Below are 18,887 nucleotides of genomic sequence, written 5' to 3'. Positions count from 1 at the left end.
GGAACAGGAGCAATTTAATAATAGGAACATTTGAAAAATTAAGTAAATAAGGCAGGGCGAGTGCACAACAAAAGCTTCATCTGGAAGAGTCCTCAAAAATCTGCTCACTCAAGACTTACCCTGACTGACGGTGGATTTTTCATGACCGCAGTCACCCTATAATTACTTAAAAATGGAAATGGACTGCCTTAAAGTCAATCCCGACTTATGGCTACCCTATGAATACGGTGTTCATGGTAAGCGGTATTCAGAGGGGGTTTACCATTGCCTCCCTCTGAGGCTAGTTCTCCCCAGCTGGCTAGGGCCTGCTCAGCTTGCCATAGCTGCACAAGCCAGCTCCTTCCTTGTTTACAATTGCCAGCTGGGGGGCAACTGGGCTCCTTGGGACTCTGCAGCTTGCCCACGGCTGCACAGGTGGCCAGGCACGTAACCCCTGAGCCACTCACTGTGGGGGTGATCTTTAGCTCGCCCTTGACACCCAGGAGACACGAGCGGGGATTTGAACTCACAGACTCTGGACTCCCAGCCAGGCTCTCCTTCCCACTGTGCTATACCAGCTTAAGTGATCCTGAAAAAACAGCCTGTATTATTGTCCAACAGGTAGGAAAATCTAAAGGCCAGGAAAAAGATTAGAAGGAGGGACTCTCAAGAAGGAGTTAACAAACATGAATGAATGAATAAATGAATGGATCTTTATTTTACCCCGCCCTTTTTCCAAAACTGGAACTCAGGGCGGCTTACAAATAAAAACTACTCATAGGTAAAAAACATACAATTAAAATAGAATTAAACTATTTGTAACATTAAAATAATGAAACATACACTTAAAATACTGAAACAATTTAAAACATTAAGAATAGGACCATAGAACAATACAACAGACCTTATGAGGTCCTATCTTAAACATCTTCTAGTCCAAAAGCCTGTCGGAATAAAAAGGTATTTGCCTGCCGACGGAAGGATAGCAAGGAAGGGGCCATTCGTGCTTCCCTAGGAAGAGAGTTCCAGAACCTGGGGGCAGCCACCGAGAAGGCCCTATCTCGTGTCCCCACCAATTGCGCTTGCGAAGGTGTTGGGACTGAGAGAAGGGCCTCTCCTGAAGATCTCAGGGCCCAGGCAGGCTCATATGTGGAGATACGGTCTGACAAATAGCCTGGACCTAGGCCGTATAGAGCTTTATAGGTCAAAACCAGCACTTTGAATTGTGACCGGAAACAAACTGGCAGCCAGTGGAGCTGTCGTAACATACCCTATAGTATTTCTTTTCTCTCTGCCTTTCCATGAACTTGTAGTATGGACAAGTTTGTTTTTCAGGTGTAATCTAAATCTGAGATACCTAATGCAGCATGAAAGCCAAGGTCTTTGCCAAGGTAGTTGAGTTCATGAAGAATAATAGAATAGTAGAATTGGAAGGGTCCTATAAGACCATTGAGTCCAATCTCCTGCTAAATGTAGGAATCCAACTTAACGTTTTTTCTGATGTCCAGCTGAAATCTGGTTTACTGTAACTTGAGCGCACTATTCCATGTCCTGCACTCTGGGATGATCAAGAAGAGATCCTCCCTGTCTAGGGGCGTCACTACCGGGGTGCGGAGGGTGCGGACCACACCCGGGTGACACCATGAGGGGGGGTGACACCCAGAGCTGCCCCGCCCCACGCCATTGCCCAGCAAAGGAGCCAAGGAGCGCTCCGGGTCAGTGCAGCCAACTCCTCCTCGGAGGTGGGTGGGCGAGACTGAAAGCAGGCGCCCGCTTGCTGGCGGTGAAGCCGGGACAAGCCTTCCACCACCAGCCTGGAGCACGTGGTGACTGCGGGCACGTGTGCGCGTGCACACACAAGACCAGCCACCCCCATCCATGCACCAGGGAGGGCGCGCACCAGAGGTCCGCATCCCCCCCAGACTCCCGCTAGTGACGCCGCTGTCCCTGTCCTCCCTGTGTCAATCTTTCCAGTATTTGAAGAGTGCCATTGAGGGTTGCCAGGTCAGAAGCATCTCAAACTCTGAGATTTCAGGGGCGGGTCCTAGTGATGTCACAGGGGCGGGCTTGAGTGATATCATTAAGCATGATACATTAAGCATCAACCACAGTTGCTTGGAGCATACCACTCAAACAAAAACATTTATCGGATTGGAAATTAAGATAGAAATCTTAGCTAAAAGATACAGCCTGGGGAGGGAACATTTAATCTAGTTTATTTGCTGCTGGCAAGAAGGGTTTAAATGCCCTCAGTCACCAGAAGGCCATTGTAGGAAGAAAGGACCTAGTGTTGTGAAGATGATAAATGGGAGCACTCAGGAGTACAGATGGATGCCTCTGAAGGCTGCAATTCTAAACACACTTACTAAGGGACTCAACAGGACTTATTTCTAAGTAGATATGTTTAGGATAGTGCTGTTGGTAAAGCTTGACTAGGGATCCTCTGCAAAGATATTCATATCCAAGTAGGGTTGGCAAACACCTGCCTGGAATGCCCTGCCCCTATCTTTTAACATGGCTGCTCCAAACTTCTTTACAAATTTGGTCATTTCTAGTGAATCATGCCTTCTCATTATGTGTCCAAAGTGTGATAACCTCAGTTTCATCATTTTAGCTTCTAATATTTATTTATTTATTGTATTTATATACTGCTGAAGCTGTCTGGGTGGTTTACTAGTGATGGTTCTGGTTTAATTTGTACTAACACACAATTATCTGTCTTTTTCGCAGTCCATGTTATTCACAAAGCTCTCCTCCAACACCACATTCCAAATGAGTTGAGTTTTCTCTTATCCGCCTTTTTCACTGTCCAACTTTCACATCCATACAGAGATCAGGAATACCATGGTCTGAATGATCCTGACTTTGGTGTTCAGTGATACATCTTTGCATTTGAGGACCTTTTCTAGTTCTCTCAAAGCTGCCCTCCCCAGTCCAACCTTCTTCTGATTTCTTGATTATTGTCTCCATTCTGATTAATGAGTGTGCTGACGTATTGATAATCCTTGACAAGTTCAATGTCCTCTTTTTTGTCAACGTTAAAGTTACATAAATCTTCTGTTGTCATTACTTTAGTCTTCTTGACATTCAGCTGTAGTCCTGCTTTTGTGCTTTCCTCTTTAACTTTCATCAGCATTCACTCAATGTATGAGATTTTCAGATAAGCAGGGAAAAACAACAGTTTTCTAGCCTTGCAGTAGGGTCTAGGTACTGCCTGGAGGTCAACAAATCACAACCCTGACTTCACTTATTGGCTACAAACATGAAAGGGCAGCCAGCTACGAGCTCATTAAACAGAAGTTGTGGGGAGGGAGCAGCTGACGCTTTGGTGTATATCTTGAGAACCAGACCACCTAGAAAATAAAATAAAGCTGAGAGTCCAGAGATTTAGGTGACTCACCTGGAGACCCAGAGAGCACCCCAAAAATCCAGAGTCTCCAGGTGAAAACTGGAGACCTGGCAACCTAGACTGTAGCTATAGGCAAAGTCAAGCTTTTGAGTGTGGCATTCCTAGAGACCTCTCAAAAAAGGTGAGACAATTCAACAGATTAAACTTCATTCATGGAAGTTAACATACCCTCTGGTTGGAGGAGTGATGGGGAAGGTCACTGCCTTTCCCTTCTCCTGGCCTAGCCCTCACATCCTCTCCATCAGTGGTGGTGGGGATTGGTTGGCACTATGTACCTCTTCCCTCAAAAATGCCCTTCCTAGAAATGTGTCTGCATCACCTCCAGAAAGATTGGCTATGGGGCTGTGTGGCACAATGTTATTAGAGATTGTGGGCCAAAAATCCTCAAGACTGAAATACAACTAAGAATTTGGAGATGTGTTTTTGTGTGTGCATGTGCAATACTTTCTCTGTGTCAGTTCCTTCATTTTCTTACTCACCTTGTCATTATTCATATGTGCATGCACAAATATGACCCATTTAAGGTGACCAGATTGTAACCTGGACATTTTGTAGCCTGTACCTTTAAATCCATTGCTGGGTTTGTTGTATGCTGAAGTCATACCTTTTTATCCTGGCCTTTGACACCCAAGATACATATTTTTAGAATCCATTCTTTTCTCTTGACTGCAATTTGTTTTCAGTAATTTTTATTATTGTCTTTTTTAATAGTTGTAACACACCCTGGGAGCTCATGAAGCTAAGAAATCAAATCAAATGAAATCAAATCAAAATTCCTAGGCTCTGTGGACAGTCCATTCTGTACCATTTCTCTATGAGTACCTTAGGTGGTGTCACAAATTATACACAGCCGGCTTAAATAATAGGATCCAGGAATTATGAATATGGATATTATAACATAATTATATTGTACTGAAATTTTGGATGGATTAAACTCTGTAATTTGCCACCTTTTTAAAAAAGAAAATTCAAATAATAAATTGTAAAGAGGCACAGAGAACTAAATCAGAAATGGAAAGAATTTGGGTGGTAAACTTCTTGACCAATAAAATGCCTTAGTTTGCAATGGAACAAATTACTCACATACTTCTGCTGGGCAGCTAAATAAGGGAACAGGCCACAATGGTTAGCAAGTGTTAAGAAAACAGAGACAGAGAAGCCCTGCAGTTACCACCGGAGATGGCCTCCTCTGCATAATGGTCTTCTGGTTGGAAAAGGATGTGGGCACAGGGTGAGGGAGAAGTTAATGTTTACTGCTTTAGATTGCAGCTAAATTACTGGGGGCAAGTGCAGTGACATGTAGGCAAGGGAGCAGGGAGTGTGAAATTCTGCACAAGAAACAAGAAGAAAAGCTCCAGATGCATGCATGATTCACAGTGTGCACATATCACTTTGGGTCTCAGTGCATGACATGCAGCACGATCCTATGCAGAGATAAATCAATGGGCCTAGACGCACCTGACTCTGCAAAAGGCTTTGTTGGAATCATGAGCAAGAGCAATTAGACAATTTTCAAGACTCAACTTGATAAATGGTGCCAGGATATAAGGGCAAAAATAAAACAACCAAAACACTATTGGTAGCTCCCTGACTTGGACACAAGTGGTGATACTGAGCAATCATGGCTTGAAAATATCCAATGCCACAAAATAGAATTGATTTTATAGGAAATCAGAGTTTATGCAACATTTAAAACAAAATACACACACACACACTAAGAAAATCATTCAAAAATCCCCCCACGTAGAAAAGTATAAGATAGGAAATACTACCTTGACTGGTTCCTTCTACTTGCTCTAAACTGGGCCTGAGCAAAAGTGGATTCCCAAAATTCTCCACACAATTTACAAGCTGCCAAATGCCAGGTGGCAGCAGTGGTGGTAGGGTTTTGCCAAGGATTTTCAGGGATGCAGAAATTCTCCAACAGTTGTGGAGGTGGAGGAATTCGGAAATAAAAGTTCTCAGATAATTTCTCAGAAAAGTCTCTTCTCAGTTAATATTGAACTGAAAATGTATTGTTAGTTCATACTCGTGGATGAAGGAAGGAATGGGCTAGTCATTCTAGTCAGAGGGACTAGAAAGAGTAGGAGCCAACTCAGTGCACCCTTCAACAATAATATGAATTGGGTTGGATCCACAGTAGTGTTCAAAGTTCCTCGTTTCTATTCATTCCCCTAAAATTCATCACTTATTATATTCACCATCTTTTGAATTAAATTAGAGGGGAGGGATTTCATCAAATATGATCTGGTGGGCAGCAGAATTCTCAGTGTAGGGATGGGAACCCAAAATACATAGTTCTCATAGAGAATCAGGAAAAATCCTTTCTGAGAAATTTCAGCTCAGCACTAAAACCAACCAACCAACTTTACTCACATTCTGTTCCTTGGTGGCTCTGAGAATGTTCTAAAGGTACTTGACCTATTTATCTCTCTGAAGTTAAGCAGGCCTCATACCCGCCTGTAACTGGCTGGGAGTCTGCCTGGGTCACCCACATCTCTAAGGAGAAGTGAATCTTTTGGAGAATACTGATTTTAAATTCTTTTTTATTTATTTTTGGATGTAATCCTACAATTCTTGAAAAAAATATTAAAAACTTTAAAAAGGAAGAAGAAAGAACATTATGCAGTATAGTCATCAGGGGGACAATAGCACTTGTCAGAAATGAAAAGTCTTTTATTTTTGTTCCTTTGCAGATATTCAAGAAGGGTCCAAAATAAAAAAATCTTAGTTAGGCAGCATTACAGTTGTACAGTTCAAGAACCATTAAACATTCAAAATAGTAGCACATCTAGCTGGACCCAAGTTATTCATATGTAAAACAAAATTTTGCCAGATTTTTACAAAAGTCTTTATTTGTCCCAGACTTAATCTTAGCTTTTATGTTAATTTTTTCTGTAATAACTAAAAATGAAACCTGGCTATCCCATGCCTCTTCTCTCAAAATGCTTCCATTTGTTAGCAATGGTCATTCATGCTGCTATGAATGTATTGGATCAATTCTTAATACCTCCCTCATTTGGTCCATCTCACATCCCCAACAATGCTAGAGGTTATAGGCCAGAGATATTATTCCATAAGTAAATTAATTTCAGTGAAAACCATTTCCCAGAGTTCTGCCACTAATGGACATTTCCACAAGGGGTAGAAATACGTGCCTCTAACTTTATGACACCAGCATTGTGGAGAGAAGTTTGGGTTCATAACTGAGAGTCTAACTGGGGTGCAGTACCATCTAAATATAGTTCTGAGTGTAGACTCATTACAGGATGAGACTGAAAGCACTGGAAGCCTTGTCCAGATCTTATTTCACCTTGATAGATTAAGAGGGAACAGCCAACCCACTCCCACACTTTGGGGACAGATTTCCATGGAGACAACAAAGGTCCTGTCTAAGGTAGGGCTAGCCAACATGGTGTCCTCCAGATGCAGCTCTCACCATCTCTGACTACTGGGAATGCTGTCGTGGGCTGACTGGAGTTGTAGTCCAACAATATCTGGCTAGCACCATATTGGCTACCCCTGGTTTAAGGCCCGTCTATACATTCAGCAGAATGAGGTGGTAGAACAGACTCCCCTCCCTGACCCATTTTAAATACCCTATGAAGAGAACACAAGCACATCAGAAATAAAGGCCCTAGCTTGTCCCTCAGTAGTGTCCTGGATTTTAAAAAAACATTGCATGGAGGTGTTTTTTTTTAATGCATTAAAATGTGATCACCCATCTGCAGTCTGAAATGGTGCACTCCACTACCTCAGTGTTTTACTGTCTCATGCTGCTGCATGGATACCCATGGCCAAAGAGAACCCACATGAAACCTGTGAGGTTCCCAAGCCAATCAAAGAGGACATGCCTTGGAAAAGCCCCTGTAAGGACATGTCCTCTTCCACACACTTTTAAAGGGATGGTGGAACCCTGTTCTCAACACTGCGTATGGTTTTTGTAATGGAATTATTCCAAAAAAGACAAAGACAATACATGAATAATTCAGAATTCAAATTTGTTATGTTGCCATGTGTGCAGGTCTTTGAGCACAAAACAAACAATTTTTGGTTAATGCCAAAACATCACATCGCAAGTTCTTTAAAAAACAACAAAACAGAAAGCTAGTTCTCTTAGCAGAGTTTTAAAGGAAAGTTAAGAGTGTTGGACTACAACCTGGGAGACCAGGGTTTTGTTTCCCCACACAGCCATGAAGCTCACTGGGTGACCTTGGGCCAGTCACTGCCTCTCAGCCTCACAGGAAGGCAATGGTAAACCACCTCTGAATACCGCTTACCATGAAAACTCTATTCATAGGGTTGCCAGAAGTTGGGATCGACTTGAAGGCTGTCCGTTTCCATTTTCACCACGTATTTTAGTTAAATAAACACTTTTAAAAGTACCATTGCTACAAGATGGATTCTAAATTACAACCTACCAACTGCAGTGGATGTCTATCTGGTTACTCCTGTCATTTGCTGTTGCTCTTTTGCCCTTGTTTAAGAGCTTGATACTGAAGACAAAGCCAGCGTACAGAGGCAGAATTCTCTAGTGCCATAAATAAGATTAGGATGAGGTCAAAACAATCCAGGAAGGAGCATCTAACTCCCTGTTGTGTAATGTACAGTCTTGGTGGCAAGGTCACTTTTACTTTGGTTTCGCTAGCCACAGACTCAGAGGGCTCCTGTAAGAGCTTCATTGGAAATGCCTCCACTCCACAGCATTGTGATGAGAAAGGTCACACCTGGGAGAATGTAACTCCTGGCATCCCTGGTTCTGACACCTATGAATTGAAAGAACTCATGAGGGGTTGCGGAGCCAGTCAGTCTAGCCCCACCCCAACACTGCCATATACCCCTGCCTGGCATGGCCATATACTGAAGGACATGCAGAGTTCCTCCATGTGAGGGGGTACCTTGGCTGGGGCAGGCCCCCTCTACCCCCATGTGGAGGACTTTGATGCACCTACATCAGTAACTTAATAGCCCCTTGACATGCCAGCTGAACATGCGGGTGTTGTGGCTGTGCATAGCAGGGCTCATACGGCCCCCATCATGTATTATTTCAACAGGTGAGTGGTGGTAGTGTCTGAATGCCCCTACTGATTCTGAATCCTCCTACTGATTCCTACTTTCAGGTAACTGAGCTAGAGTTGAGTTAAGGGAGGTGTCAAGGATTCCAGGACTTGAGCTCCAAAGCCAGGGGCTTGCTCAGCAAGTTACCTGAGGAAGGCCAGGCCTGCCATTAGATAGAGGCAGCCGCCTCAGGCAGCAGATGCTGGGGAGTGGGTAGCACTACTGAGGGGTTGAAAAACAAAATCTGTGTGTGCCACAAGCTCTGCTTCCCTTAAGCTAGCCTGCAGTTCTCAGGGCACTGTCTCATCAAGCACCAGTCTGGATTGCATCTTTATGTGGAATGAGGGTGGTAGTAGTGCTGTCTTGTCCACCTCAGGTAGCAAAAAGTCCTGGGCCATCCCAGTACCTGAGACTGTATGTGCTTAGGCCTCAGAGCTTTCTCAAGGCCCAGAATGTAATGGGCCTTCTTAATTGGCAGGAAGTATGTTGCATGATGATCTACTATAAATACTAGGAGCCTGGATTTTTGGACTTTGTGGGTTGAGAGTAGTAACTTCTGCCTGTTGTACTTAGGACCAAAAACTGCTCCTGGGCTAGAGAACACTCTCTCCCAAACTAAATCCACAACTCCAGCCCAAATGGTCCTAACAGTAAGTTACCATAGCAAATTGTCCAGCAGGGGCTGTGAATGAAACTTCCAGCTGGAGCATTCTCAACCTGGGCCAGAAAAATATTTTCAGACATTACAATCTCAAGTTAGGTCACGAAGAGCTCCACAGAAGGTGGAAATGCCAGTTTTAGCTTTTTCTCCATCACAGTGCTGTTGTGATAGGAAAAATGGCACCTGGTAGAATGTTACCTGGTATGTGACTATTCAAACCTCAGGAACCGTCCAGGGTCTGGACGTGGAAAATGTACTGCAGTGAACATATGAACTGATTCTCTGTCAGAAGGCTACAAGAACATGTTTTTGTGTAGAATAACTAATTCAAGATATTTTCAGTCTCTATCCAAGTATTAAATCAATAAATATTGAGGAGACACTGATATAACCTTATCAGGAATATACAGGTTAGCCTTTCCCAACCTTTGGGTTCCCAGATGTTGGACTACAACTCCCATCAGCCCCAGTCAGCATGGCCAATGGTCAGGAATGATGGGAATTGTAGTCCAGCAACATCCGGGGACACGAAGGTTGAGAAAGGCTGTACTAGGACATGGAAAACCATACGGACTATTATGGAAAACCATAGAGCTTATTATTCATTCTTATAATGTATATAGTCCCATCAATGAGTAGTACTTTACTAGGACTAGGACCTGGGAGACCAGGGTTTAAATCCCCATTTAGCCATGAAGCACACTGGGTGATCTTGGGCTAGTCACCACCTCTAAGCCTAACCTACACCACAGGGTTGTTGTGGGGATTAAATTAGGAGGGGGAGAACCATGTATGCCATTTTGAGCTCCTTGGAGGAAGATGGTAGCTGCAGGATGCCCTCATCGGCAGAGCACACTGATCGAGTGGGTATATAAGGGATAAGATGGTGTTTCAGGTATCCTGGTCCCAAGCTGTATTGTACACCTAAACCAGAACCTTGAACTTAGCCTGGTAGCTAATAGGGAGTCAGTGCGATTCTTTCAGTAGCAGAGTGACATGTTGGTGATACCCTGCTCCAGTGAGCAGTCTCGCCGCCACATTTTGCACCAGCTGCAGCTTCCGGACCAACCTCAAGGGCAGCCCCACATACAGTGCATTACAGTAATCCAGACTAGAAGTTACCAGCGCATGGACAACAGTGGTCAGGCTATACCTGTCCAGAAATGGCCACAGTTGTCTTACCATCCAAAGCTGGTAAAAGGCACTCCTAGCCACGAAGGTCACCTGGGCCTCTAGCAACAAAGATGGATCCAGAAACACCCCCAGACTACGGACCTGCTCTTTCAGAGGGAGTACGACCCCATTGAAAGCAGGCATCTAACCACAAAGCTTGATGCCTAGAGGTGTAGGATGGACCATGCATACGTCTGGCTTCCTCCTTTCCTACTAGCTCTTGTGCATCTCATTGTGGCAGCACAAAGGGGCATCACAAGGCACAGAGGGAGGTTGGCTGGGGGAAATTAAAAAACCAGCATGATGAGAAGCAGAAGAGCAGGCAGGAGAAAAGAAAGAGGAAAGAAAAACAGCTGGAGAGTGACATTAGGATGTAGGCAAGCAGGTTGTAGGCCAGGGATGGAGAACCTCAAGCAAGGGGATTGAATGTGGACCTTCAAGCCTCTCTAACTGGCTTTTGGGCCTCATGCCACACCGTTCTCCCCAGGCCATGCTCCTCACTGGCCCTGCTCTGCACCCGCCTTGAGTGCTTTTGCCTAGCTGTTATGCGTCCATGAACTGATAATGGTTTTTTGCTTGCCTGGCTGGAGGAGACAGAGGGGTGGGTGAGTGTCTAGACTGGCCTACTGTACAAAGGTACAATTTACACTTGTTTCTCTGCCCACTTTGGGGGCTTCTCTGTGGGCAAAACACTGTTCTCCTTTTTCCTCAGAAAAACTCTCCAACGCCACCAAGTCCTGGTCCTCATCTCTATTTCTACCCTCTTTCCCATCTGGACCTATTAAGTTTCTACATTTTTTGGTGCAGAAAAGCAGGAAGGTAGAAGGCCCAGCGTGGGTTGCACCATAAGTGTGGAACCTGTGGCCCTCCAGATGTTGTGGGACTCTAACCCTCATCAATCAACAACCAACTTGGCCAATGGTCGGGGTGATGGGAGCTGTAGTCCAACAACATCTGGAGGGCCACAGGTTACCCATCCTTGGGTGGCGCTTGATTGTACAAATGCATTTTAAATTGCTACTTCTGCTAAGAACCACACAGGTAACATGCCCGCAATTCAAAAAGAATTCTCAAAAGCCAATGAATTAAAAAAACTCAAGTTCAAAGTACTTACAGAGTTGGTCAAACTGGAACAGAATATCTTCATTTCAACATAAAAACAAATAAACCTCAGGAATGTTTATAACAAAGTACAAGTTGCTTCAAGCCCTATAAAGCGTTAGGCATAAAGTACAAGTTGCTTCAAACCCTATAAAGTGTTTGGAAAGGTTAAGTCACATTGAAATCACAGGAATGTATGCATTTGTGTAGTGCCCCTATAATCTGAGGGTGAAGTCAACTTCATCCTCAAGTACAACCTCAGAGGTTACAGCCCCATTCTCACCGCAAAGATCCTGGTCACCAAAGAAAACTGCTAGGGAAATCAGCCTCATCACTGGAGTTGCAGCCTGATTTTTAATGTGTTGTCATGGATGTGGAATGACAGTGAAGGCCATCCTGCTAGTGGGGTCCCTATATGGAAGATCCCACAAGCAGGAGGGAGTTTCACCCTCATATATAAGCAACAGTAATTTCAATGAGAAAACGGCTAGTTCTCTAAGGCTTGTGCACAAATAAAAATATACAAAATAAACCCTAGAGCTGGCACAAGTTTGTGTTTCCAACAATACCATTACTTATTATTTAAAGTGCTGCATATATATTATTTTAGTAAATCTCACAACCACCCTGAAAAGCAGCTCTTCCCAGCCTGATGCCCTTCAGGTTTTTTGGACTACAGTTCCCATAATCCTGTATCATTGGCCATGCTGCCTGGGACTGATGGGAGTCCAACAGCGAAGGCTGCAGTATGTTAAACCCATGGCTGATGCCTAAAGCCATCCACTGAGCTTATGGCATAGGTGATGCTCAAACCCGGTGACTTCCTGACTGATAGCTCGGTCTCTGTTTGCCACTATGCTATGCTAGCTTCTTATACTGATAAACCTGCTTTATAGAGGCAGATGACAGGTATAAGAAAATGTAGCACATGGCCTGGGCATCCTAATATTGGAGCAAGTGTCTGTAGAAAGGGTCTGGTTCTTCCAGTGTCTCTTGCATCTCTGAAGAGTTGGCAGTGCTCCCTTCATGGAAGTGGATCACAAGGCATCCTTTTTGATGATGTTTCATTTTCTCCCGGTGCAAGCATCTGCTTGACTGCAGAGGAAGTTCTTCTCCAGAAAGCACCTGGTGCTACTGACCCCATTGTCATTAATGTATGCACAAAAGCCATATCCTCGTACTGTAAACCTGGAACAGGCATCAACAATGAGTGGATATTATTATCTGCATTACAGTGCCATCTGCAAGGCTGGAGTAAACATTACAGGAAATATTCATTTGGATCTCTAGTTAAAGTTAGGTACCCAGGAGCTCTCTAGTTTATGAGATGTAACATATTACATATTCTCTGTCGTCATATCCCTTTGTTGTTGTTGTTGTTGTTATGTGCCTTCAAGTCGACTACAATTTAAGGTGACCCTATGGATCAGCAACCTCCAATAGCATCTGTCATGAACCACACTGTTCAGATCTTGTAAGTTCAAGTCTGTGGCTTCCTTTATGGAATCAAACCATCTCTTGTTTGGCCTTCCTCTTTTTCTACCCCTTCTGTTTTTCCCAGCATTATTGTCTTTTCTAGTGAATCATGTCTTCTCATTATGTGTCCAAAGTATGATAACCTCAGTTTCATCATTTTAGCTAGCTGAATGGAAATATAAAATATCCCTAGCTTGCCTGGCATAAGTAAAATGATTTTTCATTATACCCTGGGACAGATTTCAGAGGTGTGGAAGTTGGGATTGGGCATTTACTCTTTCCTACACATATTGGCACCCTGGGCTCCTTTTGGGGGATATACATTTAATAAATAATAATTAAATATCATCATATATTCTAAAAGCAATTCAGTTCAGTGCTGGACCTTTGTGTGCACCATTTACACACAAAAGGGAGGGGAGCAGCAGCCTTGGGGAAAAGCAAGGGTTGCTTTGCATGCAGAAGGTCCCAGGTTCAATTCCCAGCATCTGCAGGTAGGGCTAAAAATGGCCCCTGTCTGCAGCCCTGGAGAGCCACTGCCAGTCAGTGTAGACAATACTGAGCTAGATGGACCAATGGTCTGAGTCTGTATGAGGTGGCTTCCTCTTACCTATGAAAGATTTACAGAAGTACCAAAATTCATTTTTTTTGGGGGGGGGGAGAAAAATCCCTTAGGCAGCTTGGTGGGATGTTGAATGGCCCCCAAAAGCCCACTGATTGAGTTTGCCCAGTGGCTAAGGAATGCTGATCAGCTTTTGTAGTCAGTAAGGGAGATGGAAAATGGGGGAAGGTGGACTATCTTGGAAGAGGGCAAGAGGGTTCTAGCCAGGCATGACCAGAAGCAATTCATACTACAACATTGTGCATCTGATCCCATTTGTCCTTCTCTAACCCCATTTTCAGAAGATGATTCAGAATATAGCCTGCTATGACCGACCACTAACAGGGTCTGGAAACGGGAATCCTGGGAGCTGGCTGGCCCTAAGCGTGGGTGTAGTAAATAAATTAGAGCTGAATTGAATTTGTTCCCCAAAGTTGTCTACATAATTCTTGATTTTGATGTTGACTATTCCCACCAGTGATGTTGCTAGAATTCTGCCCAGTTCGGATTTGGTACCAAATTTTTCTTCAATTCGCTCATTCGCTATTGCTGCAGAATGGATTTTTATGTAGTGATTTTCCGTGGCTATTTTCAGAAACAGATTTATTTTTCAAAGAAATTTCTGCATCTAAAATATTGATATTAATATTGATATTTCCTTTAATTTATCAACACTTCCTTTCACAATATCGAGATTTCCTTTCAAAATATCAATATCAATATTTTTCCCGAGGAGGAAAGGAAAGGATCAGTACAAGCAGTGGGTTGCAGACAAAGAACAAACTCAAATCAATACCAGCCTGTTAGGTCGACACAATGTTTTCAAACCAGCACTGGCCAATGGATCCCATCCCTAATTCCCACACTTGAATGCTTGCCAAACATTTGGGATGGTATTCAACCCACTCATCCCATAAGTGTGAGGATTTCCACTTGCACAGTGGGACTGTCCCTTCTCTCGTGCATGCCTGTGTCCTCCCCAAATTTGCTCTGGAGGGATGTGGGGGAAATCTAGAACAGATTTAGAGGGTGCGCAGGGGGAGAAGTCCTGTTCCACAAGCAGAAATCCTTGCACACATGGAAAGCTTGCTTAGCACTCCATTGGACACAACCCATTATATCTGGGTATGATTATTATGTAAGTTGTTTTGAGACACTTTGGTGTAAAAAGTGACAATTGTATATAATCAGTAATAATATATCTAGTTTCATTTATCTGACATGATTTGAAAATTGGCATGTAGTGAAACCCAGCATTTCCCTACATTTAATAGTCACCATATAAACACTAATAAGCAATGCTGTAAATCCTCACAGCTGAAAACTTATGGGATTTGCTGCCACAACAATCAAGAGGTACCAAAAAGTACAGCACGTGGCATTTGAATTTGGAGGTAAAAAAGGACAAATTTCACATTCAGTCTGTTAATGGGGAAATGGGAAATCTCAGCAAATTTCCAATGTTTGTCAATACCTGTTTCTGCTCTGAAATTTATTAGTTTTAACTCATCTTTGCGGTAGTTCCTAAAACAGTGATCATGAAAAACAAATTGGGTAACAGATCTAAGAATGGTGGCATATTTTTTTTTGCTCACTCTGTGGTAGGAATAGGGAATCTTTGGCTCTCCAATTCCCATCAGCCCCAGCCTGCAAAGCCAAAGGTTAGGAATGATGGGAATTGTAGTCTGGAGGGCCACATGTTCCTTATCCCTGTTTTATGGAGTATGAAGATCTGGCCGGCTGTAGCTCCACACAGGGAATTCTGGATAATGTATACAAGCTATGGAAACTAATGCTAAAAACAACTGTTGCAATCCAGACCCACAATAGGCACATATTAACAGGCAAAGAAAAACACTCACTCACTGGTTTTTGAACTCTGTACCATTGGTCCATCTCCAGGCCTGGCCTGCTTCTCTTGAAAGGCCAATCCAATAATGAGAGGGGCGAGTAATATTCCTCAAGAGATGCTATGACAAGGGATACCAAGCAGTGATTTATACATCTCTAACAAGTTCTAGGACACTTGATATTTAATTCTATCTTTGCTTCCCAGCCCGCTGGTGCTGGGCTGCAATCTGACACCTGTTCATTCATATGAAACCCAAATTTACATGTTTTTAAATCTTTTAGACGTGCTTAATAGTTTTTAAAACACACACACAAAGAGCGAAAGCGAGTGAGTCCCGGACTCCTTTAGGAGGAAGGGTGAGAGAAAATTTAATACTAATACCGGGGTATACAGCAGAAAGGGATTAAGAGAAAATTCTAATTTATGTATTTATATCCCACTTCTTAATTTGAATGTAATATCCCAAGGTGGCGTCTATATATAGAACATAATAAAAGACAATGAAAAAATAGAAAAACACACTAAAAATAAACAAAACTTTGCAGTGTATTCCTATCCCCTAATTCAGGAGTGGGGAATCTTTGGCCCTTCAGATGTTGTTGAACTACAGCTCCCATGAACCCTAGCAAGCATGGTTAATGGTCAGGGATGATGGGAATTGGGCCACAGGTTCTCCACACTTGTCCTAAATGAAGAGTCCTGCTCTTCAGCTTCAGGATCCCAGAGCCTTACAGCAGTGTTTGGAGTTTGTTGGGGGGGGGGAAAGAAAAAATGGCCACCCTCCTGAAACCTTCCCCTTCTGTGCTTTATTAAGTGTTCATGTTTTACTGGAGTATTTTATGGCTATACAGAACTCAGGAAGGAGATATAAGGAGAGTGAGAAAGGGGGGGATCTTTTCCCCCTATCCTTTTTCATGAAACCTTTCCATATAACATGGGACGGGGAGATGGTGATGCACATCCCACCAAACCTAATGAAGTTCCACTGATTTTGAGAAAATGCATTCAGAGCGCTTAGCAATGAGAACATTTGAGAACTTCTGCTCAGTAGCAGCTTGTCCAGTGGGACAACACTACAACACTGGCTTATTTGTTTATTTTTATATATTATTTGTACAACACTATTTCATTTAAAAACATCAAAGAGGTTTACAACAAGTAAAAACAACACCCCTGCGCAATAAAAACCATTAAAAATACAGTAAAAACAAAAGTCAACTATTGCAAAAAGACAAAGTTTCCCAGCATGTGTGGCACTGCTGCTTACTAGGAGGGAGAAGGGGAGTGGCAAGGCAGCAAGGAGGTAGGTGCAATGCAGGTGTACTGATGGGAGTGCCAGAATGGTGCACTGCACTGCACTGCCCTCCCCACTGCTATGCCCCTCCCACTCTCCCTTCCAGTAAGCAGCAGCGACGCACCTGCCTCCAGACATCACCCCCTGCCCTTTGTTGCTCATTGCTCCATTTGCTTCTTTTGTTGTGTGTCCCACTGCTGAAATTTAGATTGTAGATTCCTTGGGGCAGGGACCTCTCTCATTTTGCTTGTGTTGCTCTGTTAACAGCAGAAACTGGTAGCTGCGATGTCAGTGGGGCATTGAATCCAGTTCGGGTATTTTGGGAATAGGTTTGGGAAAGTTCAGACTAAAACCCGGAGTGGTTTCGCTGCCTCACTGACATCGCAGGTACCAGTCTCTGCTGTCTGTAAAGTGTCATGAACTTTGCTGGAAAATTTTTGTTGTTACACCCAGAATACAAGTTATAGCAGAACTGAAATTCTGTACTTGTTTGTTTCAGGTGACTAGCCCGTTAGTGATGATGATACATACTCATTTCTTACCAGATCCACTTCGGTATCAATTGCAGCCAAAGAGGCACCCAATGAGGAACATCTAGTTTCACTGATGCTCCAGTTCTTTTTGTCTTCTGATGTATAATAGCATTTTCCTCTGTACCCAAGCCACCGGTCTGGACAGGCTGCATCAACAGGTGGGGGACAAGGTGAACAGGGTTCTGTTGTTCTGGCTAGAAATGAAACAATTTGCCCAAATGTCATGAGAAGACATGACTCACTAGAAAAGACAATAATGCTGGGAAAAACAGAAGGGAGTAGAAAAAGAGGAAGGCCAAACAAGAGATGGCTTGATTCCACAAAGGAAGCCACAGACCTGAACTTACAAGATCTGAACAGGGTGGTTCATGACAGATGCTCTTGGAGGTCGCTGATTCGTAGGGTCGCCATAAGTCATAATCGACTTGAAGGCACATAACAACAACAACAAAAGTGCTTGCAATTATTCTGTAACACTGAGGACAGAAGATGGGAAACCTTGGGAATTGTAGTTTGGATGGCAGTGGTGAAGAATTCACAGGATTCTTTGAAAAAGCCATGACAGCTAATCTGGTAAAGCCTATGTAAGTTTATGGTGTAGACAGGCTCTGTGTCTGCACACACACACACAAATTATATATGTTCTGGTTCACACTGCTTATTGCAAATATAAATTTATTAGAGAAAAAGAAGTAGGTTATAAAAATCACAGGAACATATAAAAATCACAGGAACATATAAAAATACCACAAGAATGAAGGAAGCTGCCTTATACCGAGTCAGACCTTGGTTCATCTAGCTGAGTACTGTCTACACTGACTGGCAGCATCCAGGGTTTCAGACAGGAGTATTTTCCAAGCCCAACCTGGAGATGCCGGGGATTGAACCTGGGACCTTCTGCATGCAAAGCAGATGTCTGCCACTGAGCTAGGGCCCTTCCCCTCATGTGATGGTACCAAAAGGCACTGATTTTACTCTTTTGCTTTTCAGACCTTCCTGCTCAGAAGTTCTACTCCCCACCAGTAACTTGGGGGATTTATTTGAATGGGATGCCATTTCAAAACATGATCAGCTCAGAGGTAACCAGCCTTAATTTCCATTGATTTCCCTGGAACAGATTTAATCACATGCTCCTACAGAAATCAGTGGGATTGAATGCAGTTAACTTTGGTTGGATTATGTTATCTCTTTTCCTTTCTCTTTGTCTATCCATCCCCTCCTTCTCTGTCCATTATGACAACATAAGAACCCTGCTGGATCAGACCATCAGGCCTGTCTAGTCCAGCACCCTGTTCTCACAGCAACCAAGCAGATGCCTATGGGAAGCCCGCAAGCAGGACTGGGCATAGCAGCACTCAACCTACCTGAGATACCCAGCAACTGGTATTCAGAGGCATACTGCCTCCAACTGGGAGCACAGCCATAATGGCTAGTAGCCACTGATAGCCTTTATTTGTCTAATCCCCTTTCAAAGCCATCCAACACTGATGGCCCTCACTGCATCTTGTGGTATCAAATTTCACACTCTTAACCATGTGCTGTTTGAAGAAGTACTTCCTTTTCTCTTCTCACATTCAGTTTCACTGGATGACCCTGAATTCTAGTATGAGAGAGGGAGAAAAACTTCTCTTTATGCACTTTTCCACAAATGTGGAATACATTTCTATCATGTCCTCTCTTACTCACCTTTTCTTTAAACTAAAAAGCCCCAAATGATGCAACCTTTTCCCCATAAGGGAGTCACTCCATC

General features: G+C 43.4%; 1 protein-coding gene across 5 annotated transcripts in view; it reads right to left on the bottom strand.

Annotated features, from left to right (window-relative positions):
* Positions 1–6,078: 6,078 nt before the first annotated feature.
* Positions 6,079–18,887, bottom strand: part of LOC133380948 (C-type lectin domain family 2 member D-like) — a 31,026-nt gene continuing 18,217 nt past the window's right edge. For 4 of the 5 annotated variants that reach the window (XM_061619210.1, XM_061619213.1, XM_061619212.1 and 1 more), the window contains exons 6-8: positions 17,147–17,331; positions 15,325–15,428; positions 6,079–12,569 (exon numbers count right to left, since the gene is read on the bottom strand). In XM_061619210.1, coding sequence (XP_061475194.1) covers positions 12,446–12,569; positions 15,325–15,428; positions 17,147–17,331 — 413 coding nt within the window. In that variant the 3' untranslated portion in view covers positions 6,079–12,445. The remainder of the gene's footprint in view (positions 12,570–15,324; positions 15,429–17,146; positions 17,332–18,887) is intronic. The other variant, XM_061619214.1, reaches the window with a different exon arrangement.

This window comes from Rhineura floridana, chromosome 3 (assembly GCF_030035675.1).
Source record: "Rhineura floridana isolate rRhiFlo1 chromosome 3, rRhiFlo1.hap2, whole genome shotgun sequence".
Classification (NCBI taxonomy): Eukaryota; Metazoa; Chordata; class Lepidosauria; order Squamata; family Rhineuridae; genus Rhineura; species Rhineura floridana.
This window is presented reverse-complemented; position numbering and strand designations above follow the sequence as displayed.